Source organism: Acomys minous, assembly GCF_964271855.1.
Source record: "Acomys minous genome assembly, chromosome: 10".
NCBI lineage: Eukaryota > Metazoa > Chordata > Mammalia > Rodentia > Muridae > Acomys > Acomys minous.
This window is the reverse complement of record NC_140491.1, coordinates 107871752-107899398: the sequence shown is the minus strand read 5'-3', so window position 1 is coordinate 107899398 and position 27647 is coordinate 107871752. Positions and strand designations below refer to the sequence as shown.

Genomic DNA, 27647 nt, shown 5'->3' with positions numbered 1-27647 from the left:
CAGGGGGGTGAACCTGGTTTGTTTGTGCATAATTACCAAGAGCGCGTCTGGATCTGCATACCAGCAGGTGGGATCAGTTGCTTCGTGGACTGATGTGCATGTGGAAAAGTATCTGTAGCTCCAACCTGTTAGAGTCTGCTTGTAGCCAGCACTGTCAATAAATTCCCAAGATAACGTTCAGAAAGCACAGTTGTTCAGCACCATTTCAAGATTAAACAGGGCAACAAGAAATTCAAATTTGTGCACCACAATTGAGCAGTTTTTCTTAGAGCAAAGTGTCTTTAAGACATCATCAGGGTCACCAAAGGATTTCTTTAAGCAAACAGAGCACTTGTAGTTTTTCTCTGCCTCGTTTGATCCGTTTTCTTATGGTGACTTGCTGGGTGTTTGCAGACACATCAGAAATGTACCATAAACAGCATGTAATGAAACTTAATGATATTGGTATAATTACATTTATGTATCAACAGTTAGTGAGAATACATTATGATTAGGTACACATATACGTGAACGCTTAGTCCTGCCTAAATCAGAAGTATCCGCTGCTCTTTGTCCGTTTTAGAATTTGTACGCCTTCCTGGACTTCTCTTCTTTTTCATTATGGTTTTTAACATGACCCAGGGAGTATTTCTTTAATTTGTTTCTCCTGTTTCTCCTGGGTGTTTGGTTATAAACAGTAAGCCATTTCCTTTGTTTCTCCTATGTATTTTGTTATAAGTAATATGCCATTTCCTCTGCTCTTCCTGTTTGCAGGCTGCTGGAAAATACAGACAACAAGGCAGGAATTATATTGTTGAAGATGGAGATATTATCTTCTTCAAATTTAATACACCTCAGCAACCAAAAAAGAAATAAATGTAGTTATTGCTCAGATAGACATACAACTTCTAAAATGCATATATTGGGGTTTGGGGGGTTTTGTTTTTTTAAATTAAAGTTTCTGGAATCTAAAGAGACAAAGTTAGGAATGGGAATCTTCTAAAAACAAATTATTTTTATTTGTTTTAAAATTATAAAATACTGTGCACCTTCAGTGAAATGCGAGTTACTAAACGTGAACAGCTTTGCTCTTCACGTGATTAAGATCCTTCTTCAAATTGTAGAAGCTTTTCAAGAACCATATTACTCTCCTGATACTTCATTAATCTCCATCGTGTGTGCCAAGCCTGACACATTTGACAGTGAAGACAATGTGGCTTGCTCCTTTTTGAATCTAAAGATAATGCATGTTTTACAGTACTCCAGATGTCTACACTCAATAAAACATTTGACAAAACCAGCCTTGGTGTGTTTGGGGATGTCTGTATTGACTGACTGTGGTGTGTTGAATGCGATATGGCACCTGCTGGCTGCTGATTACAGAATTTTAAGGCGTGTGTGTGACACAGGAACTGGCAGTGTGGGGCAGCTGCAATTGTATCTTAAAAGTGAGTCTTTCATGGGAATTAGAAGAATAATATACCGGGAATTGTCTCAAAAAAGTTAATTAATTTGTAGATGGACATTTATTGAAAGATGATAGCAGTGATATTGCAAAGGTTAGAACACTGGTGACTCTACCCAGAAAGAAAATAATTTTGTCTCAAACATTAGTGATTTTGTTTGTTATTATTGTTCTAACCAAATGAAAGCCATTTTTATTTTCATTTTTCTTTAAAATTATTAAATTGTAAAAACTGACCTTTTTGTTTCTAAGGGGTTGCGTTTTTATTTCAATTCAAATTTGTATACTGGCTTTAAAACTGCTGAAAAATAAGTGAACTTTGATCATTTTTAAACTTCCTTCACACTTGCTGTTAAAGTATTTGTAGCCAATTAAAAATTCGGCATGCAGCCAGGCAGAGGTGGCACACGCCTTTAATCCCAGCACTCGGAGGCAGGTGGATTGCTGTGTGTTTGAGGCCAGCCTGGTCTACAAAGTGAGTCTAGGACAGCCAGGACTACACAGAGAAACCCTGTCTCCAAAAAACAAAAAATTGGCGTGCATGTAAATAAGGCACCTTTTAAACTCAGTAAAATGAATGAGAGAATGCTGATAGCTTGGTTACCCTGCGTCCATTTGCCATGCCGCTCCCCCTCTGAAGACACAGACGGCCGCAGTCCATCCTCCTGAAGGCACAGACGGCCGCAGTCCATCCTCCTGAAGACACAGACGGCCGCAGTCCATCCTCCTGAAGGCACAGACGGCCGCAGTCCATCCTCCTGAAGACACAGACGGCCGCAGTCCATCCTCCTGAAGACACAGACGGCCGCAGTCCATCCTCCTGAAGGCCCTCTTGCCTCCACGTAGAACCATCTCCATGAAACGAGGTCTCATACCCAGGCCAGCCATCACTCTCACTGTACTAGTATGTCATGTTAAACATGCAGACATATAGAACAAAGGGGGAAGAGAGATGTCCTTAGATTAGACTGCCCTAAGGAAAGGTTTAAAGCAGACTTAGTTACCTAGCATGGTGATACAAGCTTGTAATCCCAGCACCCAGGGTCTGAGGCAGGAAGATGGTGAGTTCAAGGCCTACCTGAGGAACATAGTAAGACCCTGTCTCAAAAAACAGAGACTGGCCAGGCAGTGGTAGCACATGACTTTAATCCCAGAATTCAGGGAGGCAGAGGCAGGTGGATCGCTGAGTTTGAGGCTAGCCTGGTCTACAGAGTGAGTTCCAGGACAGCCAAGGATGCACAGAGAAACCCCGCCTCAAAGAAACCAAACAAATGAGACTGAAGCTGGACATGGTAGCTTAACACCTGTAATCTCAGCATTTGGGAGGATGGTAGAAAATTGGGTATCAGCTAAGACTACATAGTGATGTACCAAGCCAGCTTGGGCTAGAGAGTAAGACCCCATCTCAAAAGCAGTAAATAAGCACCAGGCGCGGTGGCACACGCCTGTAATCCCAGCACTCAGGGGGCAGAGGAAGGGGCAACACTGTGAGTTCAAGGCCAGCCTGGTCTACAAGGTGAGTCTGGGACAACCATAGCTACATAAGAGAAACCCTGTCTCAAAAAACAAAATCAATAGATGGGGGTACAGTGAAGTCCTGAATATAACTTAGAAATAGTGTGGTGACTGTGTAATGAAACAAAGCTACACGTGGTATCCGCATGCTTGCTGTGTCTGCATTTGCACTACACACAGCTTAGCACTGTCAGGCATTTTGGTAACATGAGGAGAAATCAAATCCCTTGCTTCTGCATAGGTATTTAAAAGCTTGAAGATGACCAAGCCCATCTCTCTACCATCATCTAGTGTGATGGTTGCACTGTGGGAAAAAACCAGTGACAGGAGAAAGGAGACAGACCATTTGACGTAACTGCATCTGGTAGGACTGAAATTAGATGCTAAAATTGTACAATGTACAAAGTTGCATGTTCTACAAAAGTTTAGAATTCTAGGAACTGTTGCCTGTGGATTAAAAGGTATCTGAGATGTTTTCAATGATATATATGTATAAACTATAGCTTATATACTTGTAAATTTTAAGTAAATGTTTTTGCACCTGTCTACCTTCATCCCAAATTGAACTCAGGGGATCTGATTTGGGGGAAATGTTTTAGTAGCCTGTAGTTGAACTTTTTCATGTTGCCTTGATGACTTTCGCATCGCGCTGGGCATGTCTTGGATCAGAACCAGGTCCTCTGAAGAAGTCAAGTCCTCCTCATGGTTCATGACTCGTTTGGTTATAAATGAAGGCTTTGTGCACATATGATCTGCCACCATCATGCTGCAGTAAGTGGTCCTCCAAGTGATTGATCAACTTCCAGTATTAGAATGCCACGCTGCTGATCACTGTTTGCTGCCCCTACGATGTTTTCAGCGCCCTGACTGTGACTCTGCCTCAGACACCCAAGTCAGAGGGGAAATCTCTTCGTGTCTCATGTTTTCCGACTACTCTACTTTACTTAACCCTTTTCCTGACCTTTCAGACATGTTAGATCTCATAGCTAACTCCTTAAATTGGAAAAATGGATCTTCACCCATTTTTTAAGCTTGTAGAATAATTTTTGGCTCCTTACAATTGCTTGGGGGGGGGGGTCCCTTTAAAAAAACCTGACCATTTGGGGGCTGGCAAGATGACTGTAAGGGTGAGATCACGCTGCCAAGCCTGACAACCCAAGTTCAGTTCTTGGGGCCCATATGCTGGAAAGAGAGAACCAGCTACTTACTACTTACTGCAAATTGTCCTCTGGTCCCTACATGCATGATTACCCATACACAGCACACAAATTAAAATGAATTAAAACATAAGTTTTTAAAAGTTTATGGACAGTTCTTTCTGAATAAGGTGGTGCACACATGTGAGGCTAGCCTGGGCTACAGAGTAAGACCCTGTCTCAAAAAATAAGTTATTGACAGTTCTTGAATTGCCCTCATAACCTGTAAATACCTGGGACCACTTACAAATTAGCACCTCAGTGAAAAGCCCTATATTGCAGTTAGGAAACACACATCTTAACGTGTGGTCTGGTCCTTGGCCGGGCAGCTCTAAGGAAGCCAGGTTAGGTTTGCATCCTGGCTGTACAGTCTGCTTCCAGCTTGTGTACTGTGTGCTGTGGCCTTGGTTAGATGAGTTACTTAAGCAGTCTGAATTACTATAGGCCTTTTGTGAGTATTGAATTTAGACAATAAAATGTCAACAACCACTTAGAGCCTAGCAAGTTCTTGGTTGTTTACGCTGGCAGTGCTTCTCATGTATGGCAGGTGTACTTCCTTGTGTCCACATCCGCTCAACAGACAAAATTATACAAAGTAAAGTTGGAGGAAAGATAAGGGGATGTTCTGTATTGAGGATACATTTGTCTTGATTAGTAAATCAGTGTATTCTTGCCATGAGAAGGTCGCAGTGAAGCGATGGGCACAGAAGGAGCCAATGCTCTGCCTGCTCTGCGCCGCTGCCTCAGAACACCGCCCCAGGGAAAGGCAGGCTTCCTAGTGAGGCGGAAGGCCATGGATTGGGGTCCTCAGATCCTGCCTTCTCGCTCGTGGTTTGTTTCCCAAGCTAAGAAGGGCTTACTCCAGCGCCTTCTCCAGAGCGCCTCCGGGCTTTCGGATTGTGGAGGGTTACGTTCCTTCACACTCTGCCAAGCGTGGTGACCTGCTGTTGAAGGCCCAGAGGCCAGCCAGGAAAGCCGTACTTTCTGTTGCCACCAGATAGGGAAGAAAAGGACAGCGATACTCGTGTTCTTTGCCTCTTCTGGTCCCTGTGCATATTGCTGTTCCCTCCTTGGAGGCACAGGGGGCGTCTGGTGAGGTCCCATGTTGGCTGCCCTAGAGTGCCAAGAGCACGTCACATCTTTAAATTATGTTCTGTTCATATTTTCCTAGTCCTCTCCATACAGTTTATTAGAAAGCTACTCTGGGGTCAGAGCTTCCTGCTGCTGATTGGAGGAGGGTATTTGCAGCTTGGATGTATGTTCCTTCCCTGTTTCTCCTTTGAGAGGACTCATTAGTCATGCATACAAGGTCAGCACCCTAAAGCAGCAGTTTTCAACCTATGAGTTGTGACCCCTTTGAGGGTGGAATGACCCTTTCACCAGGGCCGCACAAGACCCTCAAAAAAACCACAGATGTTTACATTACAATCAATAACAGTAGCAAAATTACACTTGCGAGGTAGTGATGAAATTAGTTTTAGGGCTGAGGGTCACCACAACATGAGAAACTGTATTATGGGACCACAGAATTAGGAAGGTTGAGAACCTTTGCCCTGAGGGCTCCTGGCGCCTCAGTGTGGCAGAAGCCTGCATCTCCAGGGTGCTCAGCTACCTGCCCATTGACCTGGCTGCTTACCATGTACATAGAAGACAAATGATGTAAGCGTTCGTGTCTGGGCTAACATCGTGTAGTGACAGTCTGGCTTTTACTCCAGTAAACACAGGCACGCTCTGTGGTTCCCATGGCGCCTTAGCTATGTTGTTGCTCCTGTTCTGTCCTGTGAATGCAGTGGGACAGAGTGGAGGGAACTGGGTCAGATATGGATTCCACTTAGATGTCACCCAGTGCTAGTCACCCTTCCGGCCTTGGAGTCTTTGTAGGTGAAATAAAAACAGCCCTGTGTATTAATAGGTAAAAGAATTGGGGCCACTTTGTCAAGTGTGACCTAAAAGAAAACAGTAACAAACCCTTACATAGTACACACATATGAGAGCCTTATGGAGGATATTTTTCTGAGTTCCTAAACTGTCCTGCAGAAGCTACCCAGAACGGCATCATGAACTAATACATTGTACTCCAAAAATTACAGCATTATTTTTAAATTAGAGTTAATTTTATCACATAAAATTGAGGAAGCCCTTTCAGGATAGCTCCAAAACTTTACTCAACATTAATGCTTGCTACTGAGGTACTGAAGGGGCCCTTGGCAGCCGACAGGCTCTTGAATTCTCAGCCTAATGGTGGAGATCATCTGTTATCATCTCTTCTGTTATTCTTTCTTATATAGACATTAGATTCCACAACCAAAATTGCATAGCTCACTGTTTTCTGTTTATTTTATTTTATTGGGGGGTATAGTTTGAGACAGGGTTTCTCTGTGTAGCCTTGGCTGTCTTGGAGTTGCTTTGTAGCCCAGGCTGGCCTTGAACTCTGCCTGCCTCTGCATCCCTGAGCACTGAGATTACAGGCGTGCACCACCATGGGCCTGGCAAATTTCTAAAACTGTAACACCCGTACAGAATACTACTTCACATTGAATAACCCTTCCATGAATATTTTCCCTTTTGAGAGAGTAGCATGAAAATTCCATTGACTTTTATCAAATAAACTTGAAAGTTTTCAGCCGCACATTATTTTCCCATTAAATCCAATTGCCCATCAGCACCCTTTAAAAAATGTTAGGTAGAGATGAGAAACTACGAACATCCGTGTAGGTCCCTTGCTTCCCCAGCTCTCCAAACTGTTGGCACCATAGAATCACAAGGGAGAACTCAGCCAAAAAAAGTAAGAACTGGAAATTTAAAGAATGTCCTACTTAAAATGTGCTGTCCCTGTCAAGGCATGGCATTGTCTCAGGACGCTGAAGGCTTGAGCATTGGAGTGTAAGGCCAGCCACAGAGAGAGAGAGAGAGAGAGAGAGAGAGAGAGAGAGAGAGAGAGAGAGAGAGAGAGAAGGAAATGTTAAATATTTTTTATCTGTGATGCTGCTACTCAGGTATACGTGTGTGTGTGTGTGTGTGTGTGTGTGTGTGTGTGTGTGTTAAACATATGTATATTATATGAGTATATGCTCAAGCACACACATAGGCACTTGGACACATGCATATATGCAGCTTGCATTCTGGAAAGCTGGCTCTGAGATCAGAGCACATACTGAACTTGGAGAAGACCCAAGTTCAGTTCTCAGCACCCACATCGGGCCACTTCTCAAAGCCTGTATTGTAGCTCCTGAGAATCTGATACCTCTTCTGATCTCCATGGGCATTTGCCTTCACACACACACACACACACACACACACACACACACACACACACACACATCAACATTTGTGCACTTTACATTATATATTATACCTCAATTTTGCAAAGAAAACTGCATCCTTCAAATAGTTGGGGCGCCTGCATTCACAGACACACACACACTCAACATTTGTGCACTTTATATATTATACCTCAATTTTGAAAAGAAAACTGCATCCTTCAAATAGTTGGTAGAACTACCGTATATACATTATTTATAAATATTGGGTCTTTAGGAGGTACTCGTGTGCTTTAATACTATAAAGATGTTAGTTAAGGTAAAAATTTTGTCAACATACAAGCTGTGTATGAAGACTTGCTAATGCTTAAGATGGCCACATTTCACAACTGAACTGTAGTCATTTAAGAAGCTATGATAAAATACTGGTTCCCACAGAAGGTAAATTATTTTCTGTGGTCTAAAGAATTGAAATCTGGTCAGCTGTAATAAGATTCTATTGTAACAGCAAAAACAATTGGAAACAATTTAAAATATCAATATAGGAAAATGGCAATATGAATTATAATGCACCCATACAAAAGAGTACTTTAAGCCACTAAAAAGAATAAAGTAACTATATGAGCTGGCTTGGGGTGACAGACCGCTTCAGGAGGAAGAGAGTCAGAACAGTGTGATGAACAGAATCCCAGAAGGAGCTTCAGTTAACTATTTGATGTGTGTCTTCTTGAAGTTAGCCATGTGTTTACATGTATGAATAGTTCTACATATATCTTTGCATAAAGAGACCATCTTATACATATCATTAAGTGACTTTTTCACTGAAGGAGCCCCTTTGAAGGCACTGTAAAACTGTCTAGAGTCATATGATGTCTGAGGACTTACCTTTATGTAAGGCAAGACGTGAGGAGGGAAAGGATGCAGCTGTCAGTACCAAAATGGTAGGTGCTTTACTCAAAAATATTAAAACCAGTCTATAATGTTGAATAAAAAAATGGCAGGAGCAATCAGGGAGACACAAGAGCAAATGCAGAAGCTCTGGCAAGAAAGCCTGGTGCTCAGTGGAACAGAGAGCTGCTGTGGCTGGAGGCAGCAGAGAATGGCTTGGCGGGGGAGGGGGTTCAGGACCTTGGGTCTTAACACTCCTTTAAGTGGAAAGCCCTTAGGCTTTCAAACAAGCCGTGCATTGTGATGTAGATTTTGAAAGGTCAGCTGGCATCCTGCCCCATCTGCTGGATGCCTCATCCTCCCAGTCCAGAGAAAGACACTACTGCTGGTGGCAGTGCAGGAGAGGAGAGATGGGGAGGTGGGAGCAGGAAGAGGGTTGCCAGAGGCCAGAATTGCAGCTGACTATCCAAAAGAAGTGTGCTGGGCTGCTGGCTGCTGCTAACAGCCACTTTGGTCTGTTTGTTTTGCTCTTTGAGACAGGATCTTACTGCATACCCATGGCTGTCTTGGACCTCACTATAAGGACCAGGCTAGCTAGCTTCAAATTTGGGAATCCACCTGCCTCTAACCCCCAGATGCTGGGATTACAGGTGTATCACACCACAACTGGCTAGTAGCCACATTTAAAAAAAACAAACAAACTCATTTTAATAGTGTATTTTTTAACCCAGTATGCCCAAGTTGTTATTTCAATGTGTGACCAACCTTAAAATTACTAATATGTTTTAGATGTTTTTCTTTCACACGGGTTAAGCACCCATAATCCAAAATGTTTTGAGCACTGACGTGAAAAACATTTGGATTTGAACCACTTGGGATTTGGGGGTTAGCAATGTTCAATCAAGTGAGATCCATGCAAATCCTCCTAGATCTGACCAGCTCTATAATCTGAAGTACCCTGTGCTCCCAAGTACTTCAGACGAGGGCAGCTCTCCTAAGCTCGTCAGATCTCGTTGCACAGTTCAACCCACGCTCGGCACAGTCCCAGTGCTCACTGCGGTGTGTGGCTGTGTAAAGCCAGGCAGGGCTGTGCCTTCCCTCCAAAGGACTTTAATCTGAGCTCTCAACCACATCCGATTCCCACATTTCACCAAAAATACTCACATTCCCCAGACTGAATCCCAAAAGTCTGACTAACCCTCGTGTCTTCTTTAAATATGAGAAGGTTTCACCGGTAGACCAGTATAGTAGAACCAATGAGACCGACTCTGGACATGAACTCAGTGGAAATGGATGCCTCCTGCTTCATTCTGCTTGCCGCGGGAGGAATTAACAAGACACAGAGAATGGACCCAAGGGGAAAGAAGAATTCAGATGACTTCTGGGGCTGAGATGGCTGGGTTGGTAAAGAGCCTGCTGTGTGCAAGCATGAAGATCTGAGTTCAAAGCCCCAGTACCCATGTGATAGCTGGGCATGGCTGCCAGCACAGACAATCAGAGAAAGGAAACCCCCTACTCTTGCTAGCCAGCTAGTCTTGCCAAAGCGGGGAGCCTGAGGACCTTTGGCCTACACACGCACACGCACACTCACACATACACGTGCGACTCATGCCTGTAAGCCCAGCACTCGGGAGGCAGAGAGCAGGCTTAGTTCAGGTCATCCTTGAGAACAAAGAGAGTTCCAGTCCAACCTGGCTAAAAGAGACCCTTTCTCACAAAAACAAGAAACAAACCCCCCCCCCCCAATTTTTTTTTAATTAAAATGACTTCTGATTTTTTAACCTGAGCAGCTGCATGCAGAGGCATTTCTGGTGTGGCAAAGAGGCTGGTATAGATGTGTGATATGTGTGAAGACGGGAGGCAAGAATTTCTTCTGTGTTGATAGCAGTCAGAGCTTGAGTTTAAGACCTACAGGAGGGGCTGGAGAGATGGCTCAGCGGTTAAGAGCACTGGCTGCTCTTCTAGAGGTCCTGAGTTCAATTCCCAGCAACCACATGGTGGCTCACGACCATCTATAATGTGATCTGATGCCCTCTCTGTCAAACATGCAAATAGAACACTCATAAACAAATAAATAATAAGTAAATATTTTTTAAAAAGACTTACAGCAAAGCCTACGATCCGTGGCAGTATGGTACTGGTGAAGGAAAGACTTAAGATCAAAGAAATAAAACAGGGAACCTAGACACAGACTCACCTAATTAGTTACTTTTTTCTTATTGCCTTGACAACTTAAAGAAGAAAGGGCTTAGGGCTGGAGAGATTGCCCTGGCCTTTCTTCCAGAGGACCCCTGTTCAGTTCTCAGGACCCACATGGTAGCTCACAACCATCTGTACCTCCAGTTCCAGGGATTACAACATCCTCTTCTGGCCTCTGAAGTCCCTAGGTGTGTGAGTGGTGCACAGACACAAAACATGCTGGCCAAACCCCACACACAATACAATAAAGATACTTTTTTTGGGGGGGGGGGGTTGTTTGCTTGCTTGCTTGCTTCTTTGCTTTTTGTTTTTTGGGGGTTTATTTTGGTTTTTGTTTGTTTGTTTGTTTGTTTGTTTTTCGACACAGGGTTTCTCTGTGTTATCTTAGCTGTCCTAGACTTGCTTTGCAGACCAGGCTAGCCTCGAACTCACAGTGATCTGCCTGCCTCTGCCTCCCAAGTGTTAGGATTAAAGGCTTGCGCCAACATGCCTGGCCTTTTGTTTTTATTTTTATTTTTATTTTTTATTTTTTTTGAGACAAGGTTTTACTGTGTAGCCCTGGCTGTCCTATAACTCGCTGTGTAGACCAGGCTGGCCTTGTACTCACAGATCTGCTTGCCTCTACCTCTGTACTCTGCCCAGCAATGTCCTTGTTTTTAATAGCCGAGTGCTATTCCACTGTGTAAATGCACCACACTTTCTTTATCCTTTCTTTGGCTGAGAGACATCTAAGTTGTTTACGGTTCCTGGCCATTACAAGTAAAGCTGCTGGAGCCAGGTGTGGTGGCGCACGCCTTTAACCCCAACCCTCGGGAGGCAGAGGCAGGTGGAGCTCTGTGAGTTCAAGGCCAGCCTAGTCTACAAATTGAGTCCAGGACAGCCTGGACAGACAGGAAACCCTGTCTCAAAAAGAAAACAAAACAACAACAACGACAAAAAGCTGCTATGAAAATGGTTGAGCAAATGTCCTCGTCTGGTGGAGCATCTTTTGAGTATATACTCAGGAGCGATATGCCTGGGTCTTGAGGTAGCACTATTCCCAATTTTCTGAGAAACCACCAGATTGATTTTCAAAGTGGTTATACAAACTTGCACTCCCACTAGCAATAGAGGAGTGTACTGCTTTCTCCACAACCTCACTAAGCTTGAGTTTTCTAGCTTAGCCATCCTGACAGGTGTAAGATGGAATCTCAGGGTCATTTTGACTTGAATTTCCCTGATGCCTAAGGATGCTGAGCATTTCCTTAAGTGTGTTCGTTGCTACTTCATAACTGAAGTTTTGCTACTGTTATGAACTATAATGTAAATATCTATGTTTTTCAATGGCCTTGGGCAACCCTTATGAAAGGGTCTCAACCCCCAAAGGGGTCGAGATCCACAGGTTGAGAACCCCTTCTCTAGAGACAGAGGAGAGATGCCAAGAAGGAGCCTGGAGCAGAGGTCTAAGAAACAGCATGCTAACAGAGACTGCCTGTGGGCAGGAAAGCTGCTGGGACAACACGGAGGAGACAGGGAGGAAGCACATGCTAACTAGCCATCAAAGGCACGCTGTTTCACCAAGAAGAAGGTTCTGGGTACCCTTGAAAAGATCTAACTGACAAGAGGTAAGGTTGACCAGGAGAAGCTGCCAGGAGCTGTGCAAGCAAAAGTGTTTTTGTTGTTTTGCTGAGTTGGTTGGTTGGCTGGAAAGTGCTGGAACACGTTTAGATGTTGATAAGGCTTGCTTTTAAGAGAAGAGCTCAAGGCCAGTAGATGAGAGAGCAGCGGTTTCCCCTGAGAGCTGCAGGGGCTGAGGCAAATGCAAGCTTGGCCTTTGGCAAGTGCTCTCCCTGCTGGGAAAGAGCAGGGATGGGGGTGGGTAGCCGTGAGGGGGGCTGGAAGGAAGGTAACTGCTGTTTCTAGGTGAAGTTTCAGCCAGAGCCCTTAGCACTGCAGAGTTTGCAGAGAGCAGACCTGAAGAGGCAGCGGGGGCTTTATGAGGTCGTCCTCAGCCAGCTCCGGTGTGCTTGCCTGCTTGCCTAAGTTCCCAGAGCCCAGAGCCCAAGCACCACCATTCACTCACCCTTTAGTTTCCGGATGGATGGTGGGAGATGCGGGATCATATTTCATTAGCTTAGCCAGTGACTCTTTCAGGAGCCTGCGGGTTGCAGAGAGAGAGAGAGAGAGAGAGAGAGAGAGAGAGAGAGAGAGAGAGAGAGAGAGAAGCTCTGCTGGCTGCAGCAGATCCTCAGGGTCAAGGTGACCTCTCAGTAAGTTCCACTTTTTATCTTCCTACTTTTGTGATCTTGTTCACAAATGATCTCCAAATCCAAGCAGCTTTTGGAGTCACTATTCAAAAACAAGCAAACAAACAAACAAACAGGGGCAGGAGAGATGGCTCAGCGGGTAAGAGCACTGACTGTTCTTCCAGAGGTCGTGAGTTCAATTCCCAGCAACCACACAGTGGCTCACAACCATCTATAATGTGATCTGATACCCTCCTCTGGCCTGCAGATGTACATGCAGGCAGAGCTCTGTAGACATAATAATAAATAAATAAATCTTTAAAAAAAACAAAAGCAAAAACAAAAAACCACATTACTGTCGCTTGTTAGTACAATCTAACCAGTCTAGCTGCTGACATCAATGATACAGACTGTGAGTGTGCGTGCAAACATGAAGGTCCTGAGTGAGCATTTGTGTGTGTGTGTGTGTGTGTGTGTGTGTGTGTGTGTGTGTGTGTACGCATGTGCATGCTTGTGTGCCCCACCCCCATGAAAGAAACCACCCACTTCTCACTAAACTCTTAACCCTTATTGATGTCTCTGGTCCAGCTTTAAGGGCCCTGGCTTCAGAATGCAAAGCTTCAAAGGAAGACTCCCTTCCCCTACTCCTCAGGACACAAGGTGAGAGCAAGCTTATTTACCTTGGTAAAAAGCTGGTTAGTGATTTCAGCCATTTGGCTTATTGTGTCTGTCGTTTGTGAGTGAATTCCAGGGACCTTAGAATCGTTTTCCTTTTCTTTTTTTTTTTTAAACTTGGAAGTAGATTTAATGAAGAATTATTTTTGTTTTTAACAAAATCTCAATTGTTCAATATACCAATAAAGACTGGGGAACCAAGCTGGACAGTGGTGGTACACGCCTTTAATCCCAGCACGTGGGGAGGCAGAGGCAGGTGGATCTCTGTAAGTTCGACGCCAGCCTGGTCTACACAGTGAGTCCAGGACAGCCAAGGTTACCCAGAGAAACCCTGTCTTGAAAAAACAAAACAAAACAAGCCTCAGGAGCCAGATGCTGGGGTGAAAACCTACTAGCTCAGAGAGGCAGAGAGGGTACCAGCTGACCTTCTTCCTCAGCCAGTGTCCCAAAACGAAACTCCTTTTCCATACTGTCTCAAAAAACCTCAAATTCCATGCCCCTCCTTTCTACTTCCTGTGCATCTCTCTATCCATCCTCCGGGCTCCCTCTTAGTCTCTATGGTTTTTTCCTATGTTCACTCCCTGTCAACTGGTTGCTTGTTCTGCCTCTTTACCTACAGTTAACTTTATTTAATCTTGTTTACAATTCCCAAGCAGAAAGCTGTTCGATTAAATGTGTGTGCTAGGCCTGGACCACAACTAGAAACAGGTTTTTTTTCCAGTAAACAACACAATCTCAGGGTTCACAGTGTGATCAAATATCCTACAACAAATTATATTTCTAAGGAATGGGCCTGGCAAGTTGGATTTCCAAAGAAAGTCTATTTTGGGTTTAACTCCTCTAAAGCCTATTGTTGGTCCCACTGGGCGAGGATAAGGCCATCACCATAGTTTTTTAGCCTAATGTAAAGGGAGTTTTATTAAGTAAATATCGACTAGAGCAGTGGGCATTGGCCAGGCCCAGGATTCCCAGAGAACGGCTCTGAATTACATGAGTCCTGGGTTTATAAAGGCAAAGCCTCCCGCCTCTGTCTAGTTGGAGGGCAAGCCCACACCCTCATGTACTTCCTACCTACCTACCTCCTGCCTACCTGTGATCAGGCACATTCTGTGCAGATGGGGCAGCCAACCTTGTTTACAGAAGTGAAGAGCTGTGGCTTGTTATCTTACGTGAACAACAGCCCCCAGCGTTCCAGGAAGTTATATGTCCTTGGGCAGTTGAGGCTTACTGGATAGAGGCTGTTTTGTTTTATAGATCTCTTAAGCAACAGTAATTTACACTTAAAACGTAAATTTAGCCTTCACAAGATATGTGACAGGACTGAAGTCTTTAGCTACTTTAAACAATAAGACATCAAAAGGTCTTCCCCTGTTCTACAGTCTCTAAACAGCAGTGAGTAGCTCCAGCCCTGCAACCAGAGTCTCGCTTTTCAGGAGCTGAGGCTTCCAAATGTTACCAGCTCTGATGACAGTTTGCCCAGAGCCACCTCCCGTGCACACCACTCCTTTTGTTTCCTTACAGGATCCCAATCTGTGAGTGAGAACACCCAGCTCCTGAAGATCAACCAGCCATGCTCTGAAGTCACCCTGATAACCCCCTCCTTGCCAGTGGCAGGCAAGGCTGAGGAGCCAGCTCCAGCCTGAGACATGTGAGGCCTGGAGAAGGGTCCTGACAGGACTCTGGAGAACACTTCTCTCCCTGATTAGAGATACTGGACTCTATCCATTGTGAACCCCCAAGATTGTGAACTGTGAAAACCTGTCTCTCATTATGGCGTGACTCTGTCTTTGATCCTAGAGCTTTCTGTTTACTGTAAACAAGTACTTGTGGTGTGGCTCAGCCCTAGCACACACCTTTAATGCAAGAGCTGAAGAACGTTAACCCTAGGTCAAGAGGCGGAGCAAGTATCCAGCTGACAAAGAAGTGAACAGAAGTGAACAGAAAGGAGGGACCCTGAGTTGGGGTACTTAAGAGCACTTGGAGATGGAGAAGAGGCTTTTTCCTTCCCGTGGTGTCTGCTGAGTAGGAAGGTCAGCTGGTGCTTTCTCTGCCTCTCTGAGCTAGTAGGCTTTCACCCCAGCATCTGGCTCCTGAGTCTTCTTTGGTAAAATTGAACAATTGGGAATTTTGTTTTCTAAAAACAGCAGTATTTCTTTCTTCTTCCCTGTGAGGACTTGCATCCCAGAACTATGTGGGCATCCTATCTGCTCTTTTGTTTGAAAATAGATCTGAAAATGGAGGCCTAGGATGGTTCCAGTGCCAGGGAGGCTTGTGCAAACCACCCCACCCCCACCCCAACACACACACACACACACACACACACACAAAATTCCCTGAACTGAAGAAAGAGAAAGGGAGGGAGGAGAGACTGGGTTAGTTAAAAACACAACCTGCAGTTCTGGAGAAGGAAAGGTAGGCTGAGGACGAGAGGCAGCCCCAGCGGGTGACTAGCTAGCAGCTCAAAGCTGCCTCCCAACAGACTTCTTGTTTTGCGTAAGAATTAAGCGCCCTCTTTACTAAAGCCATTTACAGCTGAGAGCCTCCACGCACACCTGACTCCACAGAATGCAGGGCCCCTGAGTATTTCAAACTACAGCTCTGTATCCTGGATCCCTGAGAACAATTCCCTGTCCACCACTTGGGCTGTCAAGCCTTGGTTCCTTAACTGCTTGTTAAAGATGTTGAACAGCCAAGAGCACTGTTGAAGGGGGTGGGGGGTGGAGGTGTTGGGGGGGGGGCGGGTTCTCATTCTCCTGATCTGCTCACACATGTTGACTAAATGGAATATTACAAACAAACGATGTTTAATAACTGACCGACAGAAAGAAGAACACTAGTATTCCTTTAGGGCCAGTTTAGAGCTCTCATCTTTAGAGGCTTTGTTTTTGTTTTAACTTTCTAGTTTAGAATTTGAGTTCTTAATTGATTCAGCCTCTGGGAATTATTGGAAAGCCTCCAGTAAAAACCTCTACTGGTGCCTAAAGCAGGCTCCTTCTTAATTGTTGTATAACCACATGTGTGTTGTTAAAACCCAGAGTATCACTCATCTTTAAGACATGGCATTTGTCATGTTTTCTACAGCCTTAGCACACTACCCACTTTATACCTAGGGGCTTAAATTTGTTCTATATTTCATAGACTTCTAGTTTTTAGGTAACACATAAAATAATAGTTTGCACTGTAGTATTTTCTTTTTTTAAAAAATATATAAATGCATTTATTTATTTATTTACTCACTTTACGTCCTGGGCATATGTCCATCTCTGGGCATCTTTCCTTGTCATCTCTGACTCACGCCTCAAGGCCTGCTGAGCTGTTTGTGTGCGGGTCACCTCCCTCCTCTATGGCCACACACCTCTGTTCTTTATTTCTTTATTTGTTTGTCCACTTTACATCCTGGTCATAGCCCCATCCCTCCTCTCCTCCCAGTTCCACCCTCCCTCCTTCTCCCCCTCCCCTTATTCCTCAGAAAAAGGGAGCCCCACGTCCTGTCCACCCTAGCTCATCCATTCACATCCGGACTGAGTGTGTCCTCTTCCCCTGTGGCCTGGCAAGGCGGTACCATCAGGGGGAGGTGATCAAAAAGCTGACAACAGAGTCCATGTCAGAGACAGCCCCTGCTCCCCTTACTACATGAAGCCTGAGCTGCCCATTGGCTACATCTGTGTAGGGGACCTAGGTCCAATCTATGCATGGTCCTTGGTTGGTGCTTCAGTCTCCAAGCCCCTCTGGGCCCTGGTTAGTTGGCTCTGTTGGTCTTCTTGTGGAGCTCCTGTCACATCCAGGTCCTTTTCTCCTTCCTCCCACTTTTCCACAAGGCTCCCTAAGCATCACCCAATGTCCGGCTGTGAGTCTCAGCATCACTTTCAAGGCGCTGTTGGGTGGACACTGCAGCATGTTCATACACATGCTATACTTTTGTTCGCCCTCTCCTAAGCTCTTCTTTTCTCACTGGTTTCCATCCTCCCCTCAAACAGTCCCTCCTTCTGCTCTTGTCTCAGACGCATTATTCATTCCCTACCCTTTCCGGTTCCCCTCTCTCCTTCCCTTCTCAAAGTGCCATACCTGCATTCATCACATATGTGCACACACACACACACACACACACACACACACACGTGCACATGTACATGTGCCCAGATATGTGCGTGCTTAACTAAATGAGTTGGATTAAGGAGGAAAAGAGTCAATGGAATAACGGCCAAGTTAGGACAAAATTAGTGCGTGATGTGTGTGCATTTAAATCTAGGTTCAGCATATCAGAGGGAAAATTCATGGTATTCTGTCTTTCTGAGTGGGGCTTGTTTGTTTGTTTGTTTGTTTGTTTAACATAATTATCTATTTTCCAAGTTAGGTCATAATTTCATTTTTCTTTACAGCTGAATAAAATTCTGTTGTGTGCATTTGTCACATATTTTTTACTTACTCATCTTTGGTGGACTTGGTCCCCATATCTTGGCTATTGTGAGGCAGTAAATGTAACATCGAGATATCTCTGTGGCATGCTGCCTTAGGCTCCTTAGGATGTATCAGCTGGGGTCAGGAGGTGTTTAATATTTTATTAGCTTTTCTTCTCTTTAGCCCATTTGTATCTTTTCACTATGTCCCTGTAAATATGGGAACACGGCCAAATGTATTGACTACTAGGTCAGTTTAATAGATGACAACATTTATGATTTATAGAATCAACTACCAAATGTATGTCCTCAGCCTGCCAGTTTTTCAGCTTCCATCTTTGCCTGTGGGAACAATTAAGGTGATTAGGGAAGCAGGCAGCTTCAGGTGAGCAAAACCATCACATCAAGCACTCACCCCGACGCTGGAGTGAACTGTTGCAAGCCTGCGGGACACACACTTTCCTTCCCTTGGGGGTTTCAGTTCTTGAGGTATTTGAAACAGAGTTAGTCTGTGGAATAGGCATGCCTTTCTTGCTTAGTTCTTGCTTAGCCTGGGAGTGAGGAGGGAAGAGACAAAGGTCCATCAGCCAAGTTAGGACCAAAGCATTTTTTGTCACTTTAGTCAGAACAGAACTATGGGCTGAAGTGAATGTCTGTAAACTTGCGCCTCTTTGTACACTCATAGCAGGGAGAAAGTGCAGGGCACGGAACTGCTGTGACAAGGGACTTATACATGTGTGTCAGGCTCAGTGTGCTCAGATTGCCTGGCAGCTTACACCTCACCCACCCTTGACTTGCCTGGGCGCCCTAGTCCCCAGGTCCCCTAGCTCCCACTACTGAGCACTGACAAACTTTGTAGACTTTGCTCATCTGGAAAGTTTTTAGAAATCCAATCTCCCTGCATTTTAGTCTGCACTTCTGTAACTATTGATGCAATTGACTGTGCTTTTTAAGTATTTATACATTTACTTTGTATTATACTACTTTTTCTTCAAGCTGCTTATGCGTGCACTTTAATTTTCTGTTTGATTTAGACACGCTTCCCCGGGGAGGTATTGGATGAGAACCAACTCAAAATGAAGGTTTTGCGGGAGTGCTGTCGCAGCAGCGTCTCCCTAGCGTCAAAACTTCTACTGTCAATCTAAGCCTCCTCGACGAAAGCAGTGAGAAACAGTACAGGCTGTGGAGAGGCACACCTTTTCTCTCACGACTGAGGGGCTTTTGTGTGTGTGTGTGTGTCTTCTTCCAGCTAAGCAGAAAGCATCTATTTCTCTAGCATGGAGACCAACTCCCCAAGTCTCCGGGTTCTCTGATTTAATCCAACCTAACAATTACCCTGGCTTTCTCAGCCCAGCACCAGTTGATGATCGCTTGCAGACTGGTAAACCACTGTTTAATTTTAGATAATTTTTAAGTCTGGATGACTTTATTAAAAAAAGAAGTTGACCCCCTCATCAATTGTTCCAAATATCTGTGGGGGGGGGAGCAGGGTGCAGACAGACAGACAGAGACTGAGATAGAGAGAGGCACTGCTGTAGCTCACTTGTGGAGGTGGGAAGACAGCCCTGAATGCAGTCTTCTCCTTCCACTGTAAGTCACTGTTCTGTTTTTCTACCCTGAGTATAGAACACTAGCTGGCGTCCTCTTCTATGTATTCTCTGCCCGTCTCACAGCAGATGCGCTGGGGCTCTGGTGCCCAACTCTACGTGTGTCCTGGAAGTTCGGACTCAGGTCTTTATGCTTGCCTGGCTAGCATCTCCTGGCCACTTGTTATCTTTATATTTCATAACACAAGGTCACATGGTGTTGTATAGGCTACTCGCAAACTTCTGAGTGCTGGGCCCTGCCCAGCTGGGTCCTAGAAACCTGACTGGGCAATTTGGAAATGAAGAAACAACAGATAACTGAAGAGATGACAGGCACATATGCAGGAAAGTTGGGATCAGCTGGGCTGAGCTGGTGCTCAGATGTCACGGTGGAGGTGAGGTCAGGAGGAGGGGTCAGCTAACCGTGGAGGGAGTTCCCAGTAGGGAACAGTCATTTGGGCGTCCAGGAGGAAACTAAACTGCTAGCTTTTGCTCACACTGGTCAATCTTTGTAGACACTGGTACCTGAACCAAAGGAAGACTTGGCCTTCCTTTCTGGGGCTCACCTCTTTCCACGGGTCTGAGGCAGTAGGGGTTCCTGACATGGTTGCGCTGGTGTCAACAGCATACTTTGACTCAGGACTTCACCCCCACACACACACCTGAGCTTACCTCATTTTCCCTCTTCCTAAACAGTGGGAGCACAGGGTTGCACCATGGCGCTGGGCTTCCAGATAGACTCTTGGCTTTCAAGTGAGTTTTACATTTTTGCAAAGACCATTTGGATGAACTCCTCAAGACTTGCTTTCTCCTCTCAGGAGACAGCCCTCTGGTGTGGTCTGGTCTTGCCTTTCTTCGGGCTCCTTTTCCTTCTAAACTAACCTCTGGCAAGCTTCCTACATGAGCCCCTGGTTTCCGCACTGTAGAACCCCCTGCCCCACCCCGTTTCTCAGAACTGGAACAATTGGTTCACAATCATCCACACACTGGTTGGCCTCACATACTTTTCTATATACATTTTCCATCTTTTCTTCCCTTTTAAGTTAAACCGTTCCTACAGATTATGTTCTGCATTAATTATAGCATGTGGCGTAACAAATTGCCCCCCACCCCCACCCCCGCCAAATTTAACATCTTAAAGCAACATTATCTAGCAGTTTCTGAGCCAGAAGCCCCAGCATGGCTGTGTTCAGGCCATGGGTGGGCTTTACTGAGCTGGAGGCGCCGCATCTGGGGTGGGGGCAGGGGGGTGAGGTCATCCTCACAGAGGCCAATTGAGCCTCTTCTTTCTCTTCCTACCTGGACTCCAGAGCGCTGTTCCAGGAGCCACTCAAGAAGTGTGACACTCATCCAGACCTCCCTTGAGAGAGCCCCAGGAAAAAGCAAAGCAAAGGCTGTACTGCCTTTCATGCTGTAGGCTTCAATGTCCCACACCTTTGTCCAACAACCTCGATGGATGCATAGCCCTCTGCAGAGCCATGGACACCAGCACACAGGAATTATGAGAGGCCATCATAGGGCGTATGCAACCCAGCACAGGAACCCTGTCTTTTCTGCATTTGTTTTCTGTTTGCTTGTTTAAGACAAGAGTTTAGCTGCATAGCCCTGGCTGTCCTGGAACTTGCTCTGTAGACCAGGCTGGCCTCGAACTCACAGAGATCTGCCTGCCTCTGCCTCCCTGGGTGGTGGGACTACAGGTGTGCGCCACCGCAGTCGGCTGCTTTTCCTCATTCTCTGTGTCATTCATGTCGCCGTGAGTTTGGTCACTGAGAAGAGCCTTACTACCAGGCAGCTCACAGCTGTGATCCCATCACCCCGGAGGTTGGGACCACATGAGTTCAAGGCCAGTGCGTCTGTGTGGCGAAAGCATTTCTTGAAAAAACAAACACTTACGTGGAAATATTGTAGTGAGCCAAGAAGCTGAAGGTTTGGTATGAGAGCGCAGGCTCCTGGAGCCGTGTTCCTGGCTCCATCTCAAAGGTAGAGGTTTGCAAGTGAGCTCATTGAATCTGTCACGGAGAGGAGCCCTCTGGAGCACCCCTACTTGTTAGGATGTCAGACGTGGGACTGGAATCACAGACTGACAGAATGACAAAGTCCTCTGCAGGCCTGAGGGCCACTCTGAAACTGGAATGACTTTCAAGTTCACAACATGGAAGTTGCAACACTTACAAATTAAGGCTTTTAAGCCCTGATTTAATTCTCAAATTGGTCCTTCCTCATTTCCCAGCACACCAGTGATCTACTGAACGCCTTTCTTGACCATCCAGAACGGAATGTTTTCTTTCACATATTAAATTTCCGAGAAACCCTGCAATAAAAGGCTTTGTCTGGCCTTCTAAAACAAGCACTTCCCCAACACAATCTCAGTCCAGAGATTGGAGTCTACAGGAAACTATCGTTTGATTTGGGATGCTTTCTTCCAGGCTGATGGGTAAAAGACAATAAATTCCTTCTTTTCTCTCACCTACCTCAGGGTTATGCCCCACTTCTGAGCACTCGTCTGTTCTCACGTTGGGAATGCATAGGCACCGCTCAGATGCCCCCAAATCCCCATCCATACAACCCTGCCAGGTCTGAGGCCCTGACTTGCCTCTTCAGATCTGCTTTCACTTTGGGTGCCTTTCAGACCCAGGCCTCACTGCTTGCTGTTTGCCCAGGCCTGTCCTACCCATCCAGCCTGACACCTCTCCCCCCCACCCCCCACCCCACCCCCCCACCCCCCCGAGAGCACATAGGTTGCAACCCTGGTCTAGGTAGCCATGCAGACGTCTCCCCATCTCCCCGGCATTGGCTTAAAGACCAGCCTGAGACTCTGCTGACCCACAAATAGGCGCAGCCTCCTCCACTCCTGCCTCCCTCCTCTTCCTGACCCTCCCTTCCCCCCTCTCCTTCTACCTCTTCTTTTCTTTCCCTTTGCCTCAAACTCTTTTCCCTGAATCCCCCCCCCCCCCAAGGACTTGAGCTTTGAGTAGCAGCAGCCCTGGCAGAGCCCTTCCCTAGCAATGGCCACTGTGCTTTGTCAGCTCATCTGGAAGAAAGTTCAGAAGCTGAGCACTGAGGTGGACTGGTCGTTATCCATCATACCAAGGCAAGGGTTTTGTAGGACATAGTCTGGAAATTCTGCAAACAGATTCCCAATGGCCTATTAAGAAGCCAGGTAGGTGCCAAGAGGGTAGCCTTACAGGCTATAGTCTGGTGACAAAAAGGAGGGCAGGTGGGAGGCCCTTTCATCTGCAGAGTCCTGTCTGCACCACTGGAGGATGGCCACAAAATGGCCTGGACACAGCTGCTGGAAACCTCTAGGCCTGGAGTAAGAGGCTTCGGGCTTGCGGGAGGAGATGTTGCTATTCTTGGTGGCTTTTTGAGCACTTTTTAAATGAGCTTGCATGTCTCTCCACCCATGGCACTTGTTTTCTACAAGGCACCACTTTCTTCAGGGCTCTTTTGAAAAACATTCAGCTCCCTACTGGGAGAGTATGAGGCTCTGAAAGCATCTTAAAACCCATCAAAAACTTAATGCATTGACTTTGAAGTGGGACCAAAATGTGAGGACCCCACCAGAATAAAATATCTCCCAAACCAGTTAAATAGGCGCCACTTAATAGCCAGCCATTTCTAAATTGTTTCTTTTATATAGTGTAGCATTTACGTTGGTGGTAACTATGGTAACGGATCCTAAGGACTTCCATAAGATCAGCAAATTACCAGGTGCTAATTGTAAATAAGGAGACAAATAAATAGCTTATAATTTAAATGGCAGCGCCTAAGAGTCCCTAGATTCATAGGCTGGTCTGTGCCCTCTGGTAAAATAGTGTCCTCTCATCCAAATTTCGCCATTTTTGCCTCTAAAAACTAGACTCATTAATGAACATGTTACCCTTCCACTGATGAGTTTACAAGAGTAGAAAATGCAGTCTGATAAACTGGATGTCAGTGGCGGTCTCTGGAATACAGCCTACCTAGGTCTGCTGGGGGCTAGGGGGAGCCTCATGGATACAAAAACCCGTGTGTGTGCTCAGCCCGCTCGTATAAACAGACAGATCTGCACGTACCCTACACTTAGCCTCACATGTACTCTAATCCGTCTCTAGAATGCTGGTGCCTAACACTATGCGAGAGCTGTGTAAAGCATCACCCACTGTACTGTGCAGAGACCGTTTGTTTCCATTACCAACTGCAGCCGTGGATGCAGAGCACACGGCTATGGGGGACAATTGCACAGATGTAAGGTCTTAGACCATCCTTGATCATCTTTTTATTTTTCCCGCAAGGATTTACTTTTCCCATAAGGAGCTACTTCCCCAACGCTGATAGGTGGCAGTCGTCACATCTGGACTGTGTGGCCCTGGCCAGGCACTTTTCACCACCTGCTCACTCCTACATCACATTAGACCATCACATTTACTCTATCCCAGTCAATGTGTCTGATGACTACTACAGTGTTCTGCTAGAGCTGTGGGCATAAGGACGCAAAGCAGTGTGAAGGGTTATTTTCTCATCCCTTTTGTGTGTGTGTGTTTAGTCTCTGAACATCTGGTCGGAAAAGTGTTATCTGAAAAATGTTAGTTTTCTCTCTCCTTCAGTCACGGTGTGTCAAATGTGTTAGAAATGTCTAAGCACAAAATGTATCCATTCCTTGTTAGTTTCCTCCACCTGTCCATCCATCCATCCATCCATCCATCCATCCATCCACCCACCCACCCATCCATCCAACTTAGCATCTATTCTCCTCAGGCATGCACAGGGTGCTGGATGTAAGAACATTAGCTAGCAACATATTTCTTTCTGCTGAGCTCAAAAGAAGAAGCACAAACTGCAAACCCCAATCAGGCTCTAAAACAACACAGTTAGGCCTCGCCCAGCTTAGGCCAGCCTGGAAAATTCCAGTGAAGAGATGACAGTGAATAGAGGAGATGCAGAGAAGAGCCTCTTGCGGCTGCCTCAAGACATCCACAGAGCAGATCCTGTACTGAGGCGTGGCACTCTGACATTGCCTGGAGCAGCCATCTTGTTATCCCGGCAACCTGGTGATATCCACGTGATGTTCAGCCTTGTGGTGGGGAGTGAGAGGGAAGGGCGCAGGAATCCGGCCCTGTTCCTGTCTACTGCAACCTGGGGGAGGAAGCTCCCTGATCCTGAGCCTCAGTTTCTTGATGTGTGAAAAGGGGACTCTTAACACTCCCCGTCTGTTGCTGTTAGGGAATGGATTCAGTGACCAGTGGCGTCCATTGCTCAGTCCACTGGTTACACTTTGTGAGCATAATTAAGGGACAGCAAACCCCTTAGCAGTGAGTGCTGTAGGTCACGGGACCTTACAGCGGCTCGCACAGGACTCCTTAGAGAGGACAAGGAGGGCCCTGAGCAGAGATGGGAAGAAGCCCCAGAGTAGCAGGGAGGCAGGAGAGAGGAGGCCTTCCGAGGAAATAGCACATAACGAGCACGGGCCTCAGGCGCGAGCCAGCCTGGTGTGAGTGAGGTGAAGGAGTGAGTACGGCCGAGGATTTCCAGCTGAATCCCAAGGCAATGCGTAGTATCCATCTTGGCATTGAAGAATGGGAAAAACCGACTGAAAACAACAACAATGAAAGGCCATTTATATTTACAATATGATTATTGGGTTTTTTTTTTCCTTATTTTGGTTTGCTCGTTTTACTTAAAGTTATCCTTACAAGAAACGTTCTATTCCAGCCACGGGGTGGAAAGCTTGTAAGTGCCGGATGTGGTGTGCAATACAGACTTTGTCTGATTTAGGCGGATGGTAAAGTGCGACATGCACCCTGCATCAGAGAACACCCCTACAGGGCAAGAGAAGGGATGGGCGGCTTTCAGAGGCCCATATGAATATTGGTGCTGAATGGGATAAAGACTTCATATGGTTTGCCCAGACTTACACAAACCCTTTCTTTTTTTTTTTTATAACAATTTTTTATTATATATATGTGTGCGTATGTATGTATATATATATATGTGTGTATATATATATATATATACACACACACACTCACACATTTATATTATTACACACACAACCCCTTTCTTTTGGGAGTGCTTTTTGTTTTTCCATCTGTATGTGTAATATCACTTACAGGAACCGGAAGGTAACAGAAAACGTGTTCACTGGACACCCTCCCGTAGTGTTTTCACCGCCCGCTCCCCTGCCTGCCGTGGCTGTTCTGCAGGAAGTGTTCCCCGTGCTGCCAAAGCGTCACACAGGCCTTCAGCGAGGGTTGAGAGCCTTGACTAGCAGTGCCATGGAGGGGCAAGTAGCTGCAGGACATACAGGAAGTCTCTGGGATGTTCCTGCAACTTTCCTGTGAGTCTAAAACTATTCTACAATTAAAAACTTCAGAAGACAAGAGAGAGCACCAAACTACACATTCCAACTCAGACCCATCTTTGTACTCAGTAAGTCCACCATTAGTCCCTCTCAACACCTCTGAAATCATTCCATGTGCTCCCTGATCCCCACCATGGGCTCCCAGACTTTGGGACACACCTCACCCCACCCTCTCCCCCTACCCCCACCTCACCCCGCCCCGGGCCTGCTGAGCTAGCACATAGCATTTGAACATTTGACTTTCTGTGACAGCAAGTTTCAGCTAAAGGTATTTAAGAGAGCTTGGGGCTGCCTTGCAAAACAGTACAGAGAGAGCAAAGAGATGGGCTAGCAGTTAAGAATGCTGGCTGCGCTTCCAGAAGACAGGACTTCAGTTCCCAGCGCCCACACCACCTGTATCGCTAGCTCCAAGGTGACCAGAGATCCACACCTGCGCTTATGGCCCCATACCCTGCCCCCAAATACTAAAAGCAAATCTTACAAAAAGTAGCTTGTAGGCGTTTTAATTAGAGAGGTAAGAGGTTAGAGACAGCAGGGTCAAGGCGGTCACCTGATGGGCAGGAGGGACAGGTGTGAGTAACAGGGCAGGATGCTGGGGATGCTGCCCATGGAGTGTGGATGTGGGGAAGACAAAGGATTTTCCCACACCGCAAAGCCTTCCGAGGTGGGGAAGGGACAGGCTTCGTGGAGGTAGAGGGAGAAGGAGCCGGGCTGCTATAAATTAAGAAATAGGTCTGGGGTCCTCTCTGGCCTCCTGCAAGGCTCCTGGAAGTGCGGTTTCTCTTATAGGACTGAATGCCCACAGCAGAAGAAACGGATGGGGAAAAAAAAGTGAGTGAGGAAGGCAGGAAAAAGTTCACAGGCCTAGAGGCACTCCAGCAAGGGTGGGTAGGAATGGGGTGGGTGTCACATATCCTGCCCACGGGTTTATTTCCGTCCAACTCTTCCCTGCCCGTCAGTATTCTGACAAAGCACTAACCTGGGGCTCCTGTGCCCAGACGGTGTCATTCTGGGCTTTCTCTTGGCTGCTAGGAGGGCGGGACAAAGTGGGGTCTCCTGGCGGTTGCTGAACTCGGATCCTGCCCCAACAGCGCGCAGACTCACGGGGTGACTCTGAGGAACCCCCGGGGTGCGGAGTGGCAGCCGGCTGCGGGCCTGCCTCCCGAGCCCGCCAGCCTATGGTCCCCAGCAGATGTCAGTCTGGGAACAGGAAGCAAGCCTGTTAAGGGTTTCTAAAAATAAATAAATAATAACCACAACCACAAAAACGCGTTCTTTTATCCCAAAAATTAAAAAAAGAAAAAAAAAAAAGCTTTAATGACTGCGGCATTTAGCACATCGGGGGTTTGCATTGTTTTCAATTATGCGCAATTCTGAAAGGCGAGTACAGATTCTCAGCCTGAATGGGGAAATGTGGGGCTGCGAGTTTTTGCTGTTTTAAACATTCACTTTGCTACTTTAAGGAGAGAACTGTAAAATAGAAATAATGATATATTATTACAGCGCTGCGGAGTAGCATTAATATTGCCGTTGAAACCCAAAATTTGAAATAAAGATGGAAATACTTATTTGTGCATACTTTTGTTCTTAGAAAAATGATTTGGAACGAGGCAAGAGGCCTCCTTGTGCGTGTGCGCAGCGCGTGTTTGCAGCGGGTGAGGCTGAGGCTCCCTGGTCGGCCAGGCTAGTTCTCAGACCCCATTAGGTCCCTGGGGACAGGGAGCTCCGAGCTCTCATCCCAGAGCTGGCACAGGCATGGTGTCCTAGCGGCCTGCTCAAAGCCACCAGGGCATTCTCTTTCTTGTTTTCTAGAAATGCAGAGAGGACATGCAAGGACCATGGTGGATCAGGACAGCAGGAAACAGCTCCTAGGAAGATACACTTAGTGTGGTATGGGAAGTGGATGCCTGGAGTTCTCTCTC

At 46.1% G+C, this 27647-nt stretch overlaps 1 protein-coding gene and 1 long non-coding RNA gene across 2 annotated transcripts in view; one reads left to right on the top strand and one right to left on the bottom strand.

Annotated features, from left to right (window-relative positions):
• OLA1 (Obg like ATPase 1) overlaps positions 1-1279 on the top strand; it is a 113375-nt gene extending 112096 nt beyond the window's left edge. Inside the window, exon 11 of the mRNA XM_084799493.1 lies at positions 754-1279. Within this exon, the coding sequence (XP_084655619.1) occupies positions 754-855 (102 nt within the window). The 3' untranslated portion in view covers positions 856-1279. The remainder of the gene's footprint in view (positions 1-753) is intronic.
• LOC311607606 lies at positions 23-26894 on the bottom strand. The gene is made up of 3 exons (XR_014782655.1): positions 26705-26894; positions 2049-2345; positions 23-754 (listed from the first exon to the last, which is right to left on the bottom strand). It is a non-coding gene; the product is annotated as an uncharacterized lncRNA (long non-coding RNA).
• Positions 26895-27647: the final 753 nt, after the last annotated feature.